This window comes from Panthera uncia, assembly GCF_023721935.1.
Source record: "Panthera uncia isolate 11264 chromosome B2 unlocalized genomic scaffold, Puncia_PCG_1.0 HiC_scaffold_24, whole genome shotgun sequence".
NCBI lineage: Eukaryota > Metazoa > Chordata > Mammalia > Carnivora > Felidae > Panthera > Panthera uncia.
In genome coordinates this window covers 109,303,712-109,315,795 of record NW_026057580.1, presented here as the reverse complement: position 1 = coordinate 109,315,795, position 12,084 = coordinate 109,303,712, and the positions used below count along the sequence as shown (strand labels likewise).

Here is a 12,084-nt window from a genome sequence, read left to right as displayed (position 1 = left end):
CGGGATGATCTCAGGCAGGTTGTAAGTTCTTCATGGGCTTCTGCAGTCTTGATTCTGGGGTGAGAATGTAGAAAGGATGCTAACGTCTTCCTGGATTACTCTAGAGGTTACGTTGCATATCGGTATGTAAAAACTTGTTGCTCAATGGTCAGACTCTAGGTACTGATTACAACTCAAACCATGAAAACAACAGTCTTTTGTAATGATTTTACGCTTTCGGTCGACAAAAGAAATTGGGGTAGTGGATGGCTTCGGAGTCTCTGCACACCTTGTGTTCGTGCTCTGTAAGAGAGTGACTGGACTCCTATCGACTCCCTCTTACAAATCTTCGGTAGTTGAAGCTCAGAGCACTACAATCTGTTCTCAGCAAGCAGATGTACTTAAAGTAGAATGATAAATGGGCTTTTAATTCAACATGTATTTGGCTGCCTCGTTAGGTACGAAGGTTGTGTGACTAAGTATGTGGGGGCTGACAGACGAGGACACTGCTCGCAGAAAAATCTGTTTCTCGTGACACTAGCGTCACGTTTCACACGCTGGTCGTGGCTGCGTGCTCTTGTCTAACTCTTCCAGGTGCAACCCCGGACAACGGGTCTGGCGAAAGGACTTGGGGTTTCTGTGTCGTGACTGGGAGGGTGGTAAAGAGGTAGAGTCAGAGGGTGTCTGTCCGCTAACAGCTGGATTCTGCAGCAGTTTCAAAGAGATCGATTGTTACGCGATAACAGTCAAGGACCCGGGAAGAAAAGGTTTAAATTAGAAGTGACCAGTATTAAAAAGCTACTGTGCACCAGGTAGGAAGGAATATGAGAATATTAATATGCCCTGAAATAGAAATAATCACTTTGCACTATGTACACCACATACAATATAACATATTCTTTTTAACATTGCACAATATAAATATTATACACGGTGGAGTAAACTAAATGCAAAATACCTCTGAGGCACACAGAAGGAACGTGGACTAGACTGAACTCTGATTAAAATCAAGACGGGGTTAGTGAAAGGCAGACTGTTCTGCTGTCAGGCCAGTGAGCTCCTGGGCCGGCAGCCACCTCCCATAGATACTGAAGATTCTCAGACCTCAATGTCGTTCGCGTCGATCGCTTCAAACAAAGACTCGTTAGCTAAATACTTGGAGAAAAATCAAACTGTTGCCCCCCCCACTCTAAAGCAGGTCAACCCTACAGGTCCCTCCCGACCTCAGGGTTTCGTGACAGGGACTCTGTTAGTCCGCGGCTGTATTTCCCCTATTTCTTGTGGATAACTTGGTTACTATGAAACCACTGTAAGGAAGCTAGAACAGTATTCAAGAACACCCATCACAGTGCTTAACAAGATTTAATGTACATTTATTCTTAACATGTGGAACATATAAAGATTTTATACTGAATAAATGATATTCATTAAGCCAGAGGAAAAGGAGGAATTTACATCAAGTTTTTTTCTTTTTTTTTTTTAAACTACATTATCTTGAAATACAAATGTGGATTCTCGTCACTGAAAAATCTTTGAAGTTGTGTTTCTTCCTTTTAGTTGTATTTTTTTCTTTTTTGTCTGTACTGGTAACCATTTTCTAAATCAATCCATATGCAACCATTTCCACACCTTGATTCATGAAGCAAATTGTGATCAGCTGCTCTCCCGAAATAGAGCATGACTTTATACATACAGAAACTTGTACATTACCCTCTTTTTTTTGTTTGTTTTTTTTTTGTTTTTGTTTTTTGTATTTTTTCTTTTTTTTCTTTTTTTGGAGATATGGCCCTAATGAAAAAATATATAAAATAAAAATAAAAAATTATTTAACTCTACCATCGCTTCGTAGTTACCACATCATGAAAAAGAAACTAAAAACTTTGTACTAAAAAAAAAAAAAAAAACCAGAAAAAAAGAAAAGAGAAAAGAAAAAATGAGGGTGTGTTTAATGTACAACTTCTATATACATCACAGCCCATAGGCAGTAAAAAAAAAAAATATTTAAAAAATGATTAAAGGAATTGTGAAGAACGTTGGACGTGGAAGGTCCAACGACAGACGGCAGACACGACTGACGGTAGTGGTGAGGAAGCAATTTCCGTTGATCGCTGTCAGGTATGTGTTTTCACTCTTAACTTCAAACGACATTGTTTTTGCGCGTAGCCTAATGGAACCATTTTCCTGTGGAGAAACCAGTATCATTTCATCGTCTGACTACTGACTGACACACCTCCTTGAGCCCCTGTTCCTACATCTCTAGAAGTAGTTTCTATTGCACAGAGCTTTGGGTGATGGGATACAGTTTTGTTTTGTTTTGTTTTTTTCATTATCTGAAGAATGACATGCCTAGGAAGTTGATCACTTTTTCACCTTTTTTGCCTCAGTGTGGTGAAATTTTCCCATCTTAGCATCTTTCGCCGCAATTTGTTTCATTGAAGTCAATTTGCTTCCCCAAAAATGCAACACGACATGGAAAAGAACATTAAAAAGAAAATCTGTGAAAAACAACAAGTGACCTTTGAATGCACTAGACAGCAACTTTGGTTAAAAAAAAAAAAAAAAAACAAAAACAAAATAAAAAACCCCAAAAGGATGTACTTATACACACAGACAGCAAATATTAATTTCATAACTGTTCGAATTAATTATTTCTTTAATTCCCAATTGGTAAATAGTGAATGGGGCAGAGGAGCAAAGATTTTCTTTTCCTTCTTCCTACGCTGGATAAACAAGAACAGAAAACAGCCAGTTATACGGGAGCCTCTAGTTTTCACTCACACATGCTGCCTTCTCACTGATGTCATAACTGCCCAATCTGAAACAGTACATCACAGATGACAGACGCAACCAGAGAGTTCAGGACGGCTGATATCGAGATATCCAGCAATCGACCCTCGTGCAGAAGGAATTCCGAGCGGTTCTCGTCCACCCTGGCCATGGCCAGCAGAGCCTTGGCCGCCCTGCACATCATGTCCACGCTCGGTGGTTCTAGAGGCGGCGGCTGCATGTGCATGAGGTTATGCTGGCTCTGCTGATACTGGGCCATGGTGACCCCGTCCTCTAGGAAGCTTATCAAGTTTCCGATGCTTCCCTTCTGCACAGCTATTGCCCTTGCTGCCAGCGCGTCCCCTTGGGCAAGGTTCGATAAGAGCGCCATGGACATTTCTCGACAGACTGGGTTTTTGCGATCCCCAACGTACCTAACTAACGTAGCGTAGAATTTCTCCTGGCGACTAAATGGAGGCGTGGCCAAGATCAGGTCCACGTTGTTGTCCTGGATACTGAGTTTGCAGAGGGTCTCCAGCACAAGTCTCTGAGGCGACAGGACAGAGTTGGGTCCCACGGTTGGAAAGGGGTCTTGTGCCTCTGCCGACGGGCACACCATCCAGTGCAGCAAGCCGTCCAGAATCGGCAGGCAGATGCTTTCTGTGTACGCAGACAAGTCTAGTTGCCCGGAAATGTTGGCCAACGTGACCAGCGTGTTGTCCCTTAGGACCTCCAGGCAGTCCCACCACCACTCGTCTTTGCTGCAGGCCACCCCTTTGTCCTCGTCTTCCTCTTTCTCGTAGGTCTGCGGCGCTCGCTTCCTCTCTGGATGCTCGTGGTGAAGGAGAATCAGCTTCCCCAGGATCAGCACCAAGCCTGGATGTTTGGACATTTCGGCGTCATTGCCAGGCACAAAAGACAAGCTACGGACAATATTCGACACACAGATGCAGCGCTTGGCCAGGGAATCCTGCCAGTGCGCGATGGTGCAGAGAGGAGTCTCGTCTCGGCTCCTGGGCTCGTCCTCCAGCAGCTTGATGTTCCGGTGACTTTTGGCTTGATGTATCCCAAAGGGAAACTTCCCGCTCTCGGTCTGGGTACCAGGGTTTGCATCTTCGGGCAGCGCCCCCGGCCGAGCACAGAGGACGTCATCGATGGTTGCGATGATGCTCTTCTCTTGCTGCTCGTCAGAATCGCCTTTTCCTTCCTGCTCTTTCTTCCTCCCGGTTGAGCTCAGAGGGGGAGGTGGACGCCTGCGAGGAGGAATTTCCATCTTGCTCTCAAAGTGAGTCTGGATGTGCTCGGTGGTGTCCCCCCCACCAAGCTGCCAGTGCAGAAGTCCGCTGTTGAACTCCTGAACACGACCCAGCTTGTCAGATCGGTCGACCACAAACAGGTTGTTCTTTTTGACTATCTTTATCGGGAGCTTGTCGAACTTGCTAGCTTGCCTGGGCTTCTCCTTCGGATCCGCAGTGGCGTTGGGAGAGGCCAGAGTCGCGCTGCTCTTCTCCTCGGTCTCCGTCTTCCCGTCGTCCTCCTCCTCGTCGTCCTCCTCGTCGTCCTCCTCGTCATCCTCCTCGTCCACACACTCGGTGCCCTCCTCCTCTTTCCCAGACTCGTCGGCCAAGGACTGGCCGTCAGCTCTCTTCCCCGCATTGTGATCAAGTGCTTTTTGGCTGGGGTCTCCCACCTCATATTCCGTAAGAATTCCAAAAATGTCAATTAGGCATTTTCTAAAGTACTCTACTAAAAGTTCCAGAAATCCGGACAGCTAGAGAGGAGGACAAGAACAAGAACGGGGACAATGTCATAACCTCACACGGGGACTGAGAAGGGTAACAATCCTAATAACTATCAATACATTTTTAGGGTGATTTTCACACGTTTCATTTCCTTTTTGGCTGGGCCAAGAAAGAGAAACCATAGATGGGTGGGAACCGTCTCCTGAATTTTACATTGTTGACGAAACCACATGTTTTTTATTTGCTGCTTACTTTCCTACTCTATCCGTATGGAAACTTCCGTGTTATTTTCTTACCTTTAATAGTATCAGTGACGGACTGCTTTGTGCTCTTTGTCTTTTCTTCTGATTTAGGTACAACACACTCCATATTAGAAGAGTGGGAACGTGGATTTTATAGACTCATTCACCCAAAGTGAGTCTGTTCTCTTCTGCTATTTATCTGAGACTTGCTTGCCTGGATTTTTATGGTTATTATTCTTAGGATTTTATGGTTATTTTTGTCTCAGGTGCCATAGGTTACTCTAATTTACATTCTCCATATATCTTTGGGAGAAGATAATTTCAGCAATGTAGTAGCTCATAAACACAGAAAATTAAAAACAAATCAATTTAGTCCCTGATAAATGAATTAGAATGTTTCGTCGAATGCAATTTTACATTTCAGTTATCACAACTCTAACTGAAAGACAAAAGCAACTATGAGAACCAGTTTTGTTTCCTTTAAGCGAATGTGTGCATCAAGAAAATCAACACGCTCCATGATTAGCGACTGCCCAAGCTCCCCGCCCCCAGCACCCATGCCACCGCGCTTAGGGATGATAAAGGATTAATAAGGGAGGCCGGAGTCTTTAATGATAGGTGTTTTGGAAGTCAACCATACTTTCATATCCTGCTATCAGTTTCCTGAAAGTGGGGTTGAAACAATTATTAAGAAGAAAGGGGAAACTGAGGTACTGACCACAAAGTACTCACTTTTAGGGGATGAAGGCACACAATTTTGCAAGTGAAGGTTTGGGCCTTTATCTCTCCCCCCCCCCCCCCCCCCCATACTTAAAGTGAACTTTTTTCCCAGGGCAGAGGAAGGGGCAAGTTACCAAAGCAATTCTGGTTACTAAAGTGTGTGATCAACAGTCGTTCACCCAACAGAAGGCTGAAAGGCAATTACTCTAAGGGAGGCGTATACATTTTTAAATATTTTCTGTTACAGTGGACTTCAAGCGATGTTTATAACCTTATTAATACACTTCCTATAAGTGAAAAATTGCCTTTCAGGGCTATCATGAAGGACTGAAATGTGAGAAGAAAAGACCAAGTGGAAGATTCTGGTCTAATTTAGACAGAAGCAAGGTAATTAGATGTTTTGGTTTTCTCCTCCCAAAGCAGAGAATTGTGCGTACTCAGTAAGGAGAATTACCTTTTCTTGTTTTTGTTTCTATATATTTCTTTACAAGTCTGTAGCTTAGTTGGGCCATTTCCCCTAACCCTCTGCTCCCCTTCTCTCTTCTAGCAATTAATGCTGGAAGCCACACCTTAAGTCTAGCACTGAACAAAGGACAGCGTTAAGCTTACTAAGATTAGTAGGCTTTTCAGTGACTCCTTCAGAATAAGGTGGACAGAGGCAGAAAGGAAGGAAGGAGACCAAGAAGCAAGTTTGGCCGTGAGTTCACAACTATTTCAGCTGAATGATGGGTATACGGGGGTTCGCCAAGCTGTTCTCTCTGCCTCTCTCGCTCTCTCTCGTACATTTTCTATAACATTTCTTTTTAATTAAAAGGAAGGGATTATGTCTCACCGGAAAGTAGAGTATGTCCCGTTATAAGCTCTTGTGTATTCAGCCTGACTTCAGCGCCGGCTTCGTGTCTGGATTACCTCCCACCCGCCTGCTGATATTCATTCTGAACGACAATTACTTTCACTGTTATCTATGCCGCACACACACATACACACACACGTGTGCACGGGGGACTGTTTTCTCAGGAGAAGCACACGTATGCGTGTGTTTATTATACTGGAGCCTGGAAGGAATTATGATTCCCGGATTAAGCGCCCAGACAGCTCTACATGTGTAACAGCCACGAGGACGGCCCTGCGTCCCGGGTGCCCACCACTCTGGGCATGCGTTCAAGCATGAGCTCCTGAACTTTCTTGTTCTACTCCGGCCCCTGGCTGGACGGGCGCTGGCGTACCTGGGAGAGACTGAAGGTGGCGACAGTGCTGTCATCGTACAGGAGAATGTTAATGGTGTCCAGAGCCCATGTACTTTCAGCCAAAAGACCGGACTTGAGGGACATCATCACACGCCAGGCCTCAGGAGTAACTAAAACCAGGGGAAAGGACAAGGATGAGGTGAATATTAACTCTGTGCATGAAAGAACAGAAAATAACGAAAGAATAAGAAGAAAGAAGCGGGGTGCTGAGTGAGGTACTGATTTCAAACAAATGTGCCGAGGCGCAGTTAAACGCGATCGTTTCCAGAGTTCACACGGAGGGGACGGCTTACTAAGAAACTGCTGTCGTTTAAGATCCTTTGGCTTGTTGGTTACACATGAGCCCAAAGTGCTTCTAGAGGAGGGGGTGCTAATAAGCACAAGGGCCCTTTCTCATCTCCGATTTATTTCCTTTAGTCCCTAACGGACTCTGTAATGACGCCGCAGAGTGTTAGTAATGGAGTCACAGCAAAAAAACTGGTTGTCTTCTTTGGCCCGCTCCATTCCCAAATGTCTCAGGGAGGCCCCTCTGGCAGATCTCTGGAAGGCTGGTGAGTATGCGGCAGCACATTCTCAGATATAGAGTCTTGATATTCCCTTGCTGTCCTCTTCTATCCGAGCTCCTGCCCTCAGAACATGCTGCTGACAATTATTAGCACTTTGATGGTTCAGATTTTTCAACAGCTTGGTCTGAGCCAGGGGAGGGGAAACAGAGCGACTGTGCTTTTCTTTCCCCCCTTCCTGTTACCGAAGAAGAGAGAGGGGTTAGAGAAGACATTTGCAGGATGTGCCGTAAGATGGGGCTGGGAGAAGAGGCCCGCGATAGGTCTGAAATTTCTGTCTCGGGAAACTGGCGGAAGCACATGGCACGAGCAGGCCTGTGCGCTCAGGAGTCACCAGGGCCACAGCCAATGCCAGACATCAGCAGTGATCTCCTGTGCTGGGGGGGGGGGGGCGTGGGTTTCCACCTCTAGGTTGATCTCATCTACGTTTCCTATTTTCTATGAGGCACACAAAACTTTTCTAACAGAAAAGGCAAACTTCCTTTTTAAAATAAGGAACATAGGGGCGCCTGGGTGGCTCAGCCGGTTAAGCGTCCCACTTCGGTTCAGGGCATGATCTCGCAGTTTGTGGATTTGAGCCCTGCATAGGGCTCTGTGCTGATGGCTCGGAGCCTGGAGCCTGCTTCGGATTCTGTGTCTCCCTCGCTCTCTACCCCCCCCCCCCATTCACGCTCTGTCTCTCTCTCTTTGTCTCTCTCAAAAATAAATAAACATTAGAAAATTTTTTTCTTTAAATAAGGAACATAACTTTCCCCAGGCTGAAGACAAACACTGATCTAACATGTGCAAAGACACGTATAAAAATTTAAATACATTTATTTATGTGCACACGCATAAACACACAGACACATGTGCATATTTTTACGTATATCTTTCCATATATAAAATGGTGCTCGGTGTCTGTATCTCCTCCTTGTCTCCAGCACCCCTCTCTCTAAAACTCCTTACTTCTCTCTCCCTCTCTCTGTACAGGTCCTTAATTCTGATGGTTGAAAACATCTCTAATATCTTTGATTTTCTAGTCCCTGTAGTAAATGATTTCAAGTCAAGTGATTTTGAGATTTTTGAAAACTTTTTTGTATGACCAAGATCTATAATTTCCTTTGCCGTATTAAAAGGACTTCAAAAATAATGCAGAAAAACTGTCCGTACTCCTAGATGTTCCAGATCTCTAATTAGCATTCAGAACATCCCAACAGAATGAATAAACACGATTTGCACCTGACTGAAATAGCTTCTGGGCCCATATCTACCAGCACCGGGTTACCATCAATTCTATACATCAAAGCATATCAAATTCCGTATATGCTATATATTTATCTACGTATCACATGCAGGCTTTTACTTTTTCCCGGGGAAGCTCACGGTCTGTATGTTGTTACCAAAATTACAGAGTGGCTCGTATTTTCTCAGGCCACCTCAGCATTTCATTAGCCTCTCGGCTGTTAGGCTCACACTGCAGAGATTAAGTGCCTGGTTAAGGTCAAAGCTTTAAGCTCAGAACGCAGTACAGGACGTAGTCGCTGAGGATCCCCTGGTCTCTCACTTGGGGCTCTACTCTCCCGCACAGATAACACTCCTGTGGAAAAATCCCACGTCAATTCACGCTCCTCTCAGGCACTGTTTCTGAACTCGGATCAGTAGCTTCCAAGTATTGCCCCTGCGTAGAACCACCGCTTGATGGCTTGTCGTCCTAAGAACTTCATCCCTTTGAGATTAACAGGAGCTAGATCTAAGCTAACATGAAAATTCTAGAACACAACTGGGCTTCATTTCCGGACCGAGCCCGGAACGCTTACCGATATCTTTTGAGGTAATCTTTCGCCTTTGTTTCAAGACTGGCTGCGATGCCTCGACTGAGCCAGGAGGGAAGGTGATCTCCCTTCGGATTGGGGGTGGCTGGGGGGGCGGGCCCGTGACCTGGGCCGTGGGGACGGTGGGCAGGACCTTCTGCATCTTCAGAGAGGGCAGAAAGGGAGACTTGCTGGGAGACATGCGGCTCTCCAGGGAGCGCTGGAAGGACGCGGGGCTGGGGGCTCTGGAGATATGGTTTGGCAGTGATGGAGGCGTCTGGTAGGATGACTGAGGCGGGCGCGTGATGGGCTGCATGGAGGCGGGAGAGGACATATAAGGCTGACGTTGGCTGACGTGGGAAGGCCACTGGCTCTCGTGATTGATCCTTTGCTCGGGTACCAGCATATCATCCGTGCGGTTCATGCCTGGATACGGGGGGGCCTGGGCCGGGCCCCCGGGGCCCTGCCGGTTCTGGTAGGGGTAAGGCATATCATTGCGCGTCGCCCACATGCTCTGCTGAGGCCCTTCGCTGGAGGACGACTGCATGGGGCCGCCCATCATGGGAGGCGGGATCCCGTGCGGCTGCATCTGCCCGGGGCCCTGCACCCTCTCTCTGTTGTAGGGGTACGGGTACTGCCCCTGGATGGGCCTCCTGTCCGGTCCGGAGTAGGAACTTCCGTACTGGTTATACATCTCTTGCTGCTGGCTGCCGAACTGCATGTTGTACATGTCTCCCTCGTGGCGTTTGGCCGGAGGCCCATACATGCCGTCCATATGGCGTTTGTAATTCTGAAATTCATATAAAGACAAATCACACTGATGTGCTTTTACAGGTATAATCACACACTTAAATTATGCAAAACAGTTATTACCTGGTGGAATGTTCATTTCAAAATGGGTATGGGAAGCTCCTGTGACAACTAAGGACTAACAATTTAGGCACTCTATTTCCGGATTAGGGTACCACATCACGGACTCCGAAGAGGGTTTCCAAAGTTTGTTTTCGTGTGCTTGGAATTTTCTGTGGGGAAAAGAAAGCTTCCTCTCTCTTTTTCCTGGTAGGTATCCCTCCTCCCTTTTGGGATTTCTCAGGGCTGCAATATAGGAGGACGTGGCTTTGGAGACTCCCGCACAGGCGACGCCAGACAGGGGCTTGGGACTACACGAAGGTGCCTCGGCAGGAAGAGGAAAACTCTCACCAGAATGGACTGAGCTTCCCGAAGGCCAGCCTGAAAGCCCCTGGACAGATTTCTCAGGCCTAGCTTTGCGTTAGCAGTGTCTCCCCACGGCATCTGGCTCCTCAGACCGGGCCTGCGTGGACACCCTACGGTCTACGGCCCCCACCCCGACTTCCAGCTGTGCAGGTCAGAGTCTCCCCCGCGAGCCCCGCTGGTCCCAGCCTCTGACAGCAGGCCCGGTGCAGCCCGTGTTACTAGGTTCCCCTCCTGGGGACATCCGGGTGTCAGCACCCCGCCAGGTGGGAACCTCCTGACGTAGAGAGATGTGGATGTGTTCGTGTTCTTTCACCTCACCCAGAAGCTGTTTAGGACCAGCTGGTGTAAAAATAAAAGTCACGTACATACACGCTCCAGTAGAATTCAATGCTTAAGACCCCTTCCGTGTTACCAGAGGTCTTAGACCTGAAAAGTTGTTTCGAGACAGCAAAGTCCTGTGTCTGAACGGCCACAGCATGGTGGGCAATTCTCTGCATCAGTAGCGACATCTGCAAGGTTATCTTACACAATTGAAGACCCACGGCCGCGTAGGCCAGCGTAACCCGCCCCCGTCCCCCCCATGTCAGCAAAACACGCAGTCCTTAAGATCTTGTTTTTAAAAAGCCAATTAACTTTTAACTTTTGATACTGGTATATAATATTTGAAGTTGCTTTTTTTCTTCTACACACCTTCTTTAAAACATCGACAAATTTCAGTTCAGGCACCTGACAGGACAACACACACACCAGACACCCGTTTAAAAAACCTTTACTCCGGCTGGGCGTTATTTACAAGGATGAACGTCCTTTGCTTCCTACAACATGTTATATTTGTTTCGGGATCCCATATATCAAGAGCTTTTTAAGATGTGCTGACTTTAAAATCCTAACAATATTTTCTAGCACGAGCAAATATATCCTGATTGTTCAATAAATACCACTGTTTTTTGTTATACTTCCTAAAACTTCTCAGAAGTAACGCAAATTTGAGTTTTAAACAGAAAGCACAGAGATGCATTCCTGCCCGCCAACTCACCGGCTGCTGTGGATACAGGCCGGGCTGGTGTCCTCCATATGGCGGCTGTCCTGAGGGAGGGCCTTGGCCTGGGTACTGCTGCCCGTAAGGTTCGTGCCTAGAATGAGCCATTCAAAGAGAACTTCATTTTCAAAAGACCTCAGGCCGAGAGAGAAATGAACAGTTCACTGCTGGGAATTCCGCACCCCTGAGTGGTCTGGTCTGTCCCTCACTGCACAACACCTTCCAGCAGAGGCACGCCAAGCAGAAACAGCACTTGAACTTTTAGCCAAAGGGATGGGCACACCCGTTTTGGGAACGCTGCCAATCTCCTGGCTAGTAGGTGTGTGAGGAGTCCCGGCAGGACAGGCTGGCACCCTCTGCCTTTGAGAGGAGCCTCCGCCCACCCACTGACGCGGCCCCGGGGAGTGTCACAACATGGTGATGTGAGGTGTTCATGAAAGCAGGAGATAACAAAAGCAATGTACGAATCAAAGCAGGATTTCTGGGAGTGCCAGAACACAGACGTAGAACCACGGAAACTGTCTCTACTTATTTTCTCATTATGAATAGGAAGTGTTCAATCTCTTAAAAAGCGTACTTCCCGATTCATCCAAAATGATACTGAGTTAGCTGATAATTGTAAAAATAGAACTACTCAAAATTTTGAAGTCCCATGACCCTACAAGGCCACAGAAAAGAGTAACAGAGAGGACTTACAAGAGTGACGGGGTTGATTTGAACGTACTCCTACGTTTAAATCTTTTTTACATTTCTAAATCTTAAAATGGGAATGACTAAT

General features: G+C 46.6%; 1 protein-coding gene across 7 annotated transcripts in view; it reads right to left on the bottom strand.

Annotated features, from left to right (window-relative positions):
* Positions 1-1,669: 1,669 nt before the first annotated feature.
* Positions 1,670-12,084, bottom strand: part of ARID1B (AT-rich interaction domain 1B) — a 443,672-nt gene continuing 433,257 nt past the window's right edge. For all 7 annotated transcript variants that reach the window (XM_049653111.1, XM_049653112.1, XM_049653113.1 and 4 more), the window contains 4 exons: positions 11,304-11,400; positions 9,059-9,842; positions 6,676-6,806; positions 1,670-4,516 (listed from right to left, as the gene is read on the bottom strand). In XM_049653111.1, the coding sequence (XP_049509068.1) occupies positions 2,780-4,516; positions 6,676-6,806; positions 9,059-9,842; positions 11,304-11,400 (2,749 nt within the window). In that variant the 3' untranslated portion in view covers positions 1,670-2,779. The remainder of the gene's footprint in view (positions 4,517-6,675; positions 6,807-9,058; positions 9,843-11,303; positions 11,401-12,084) is intronic.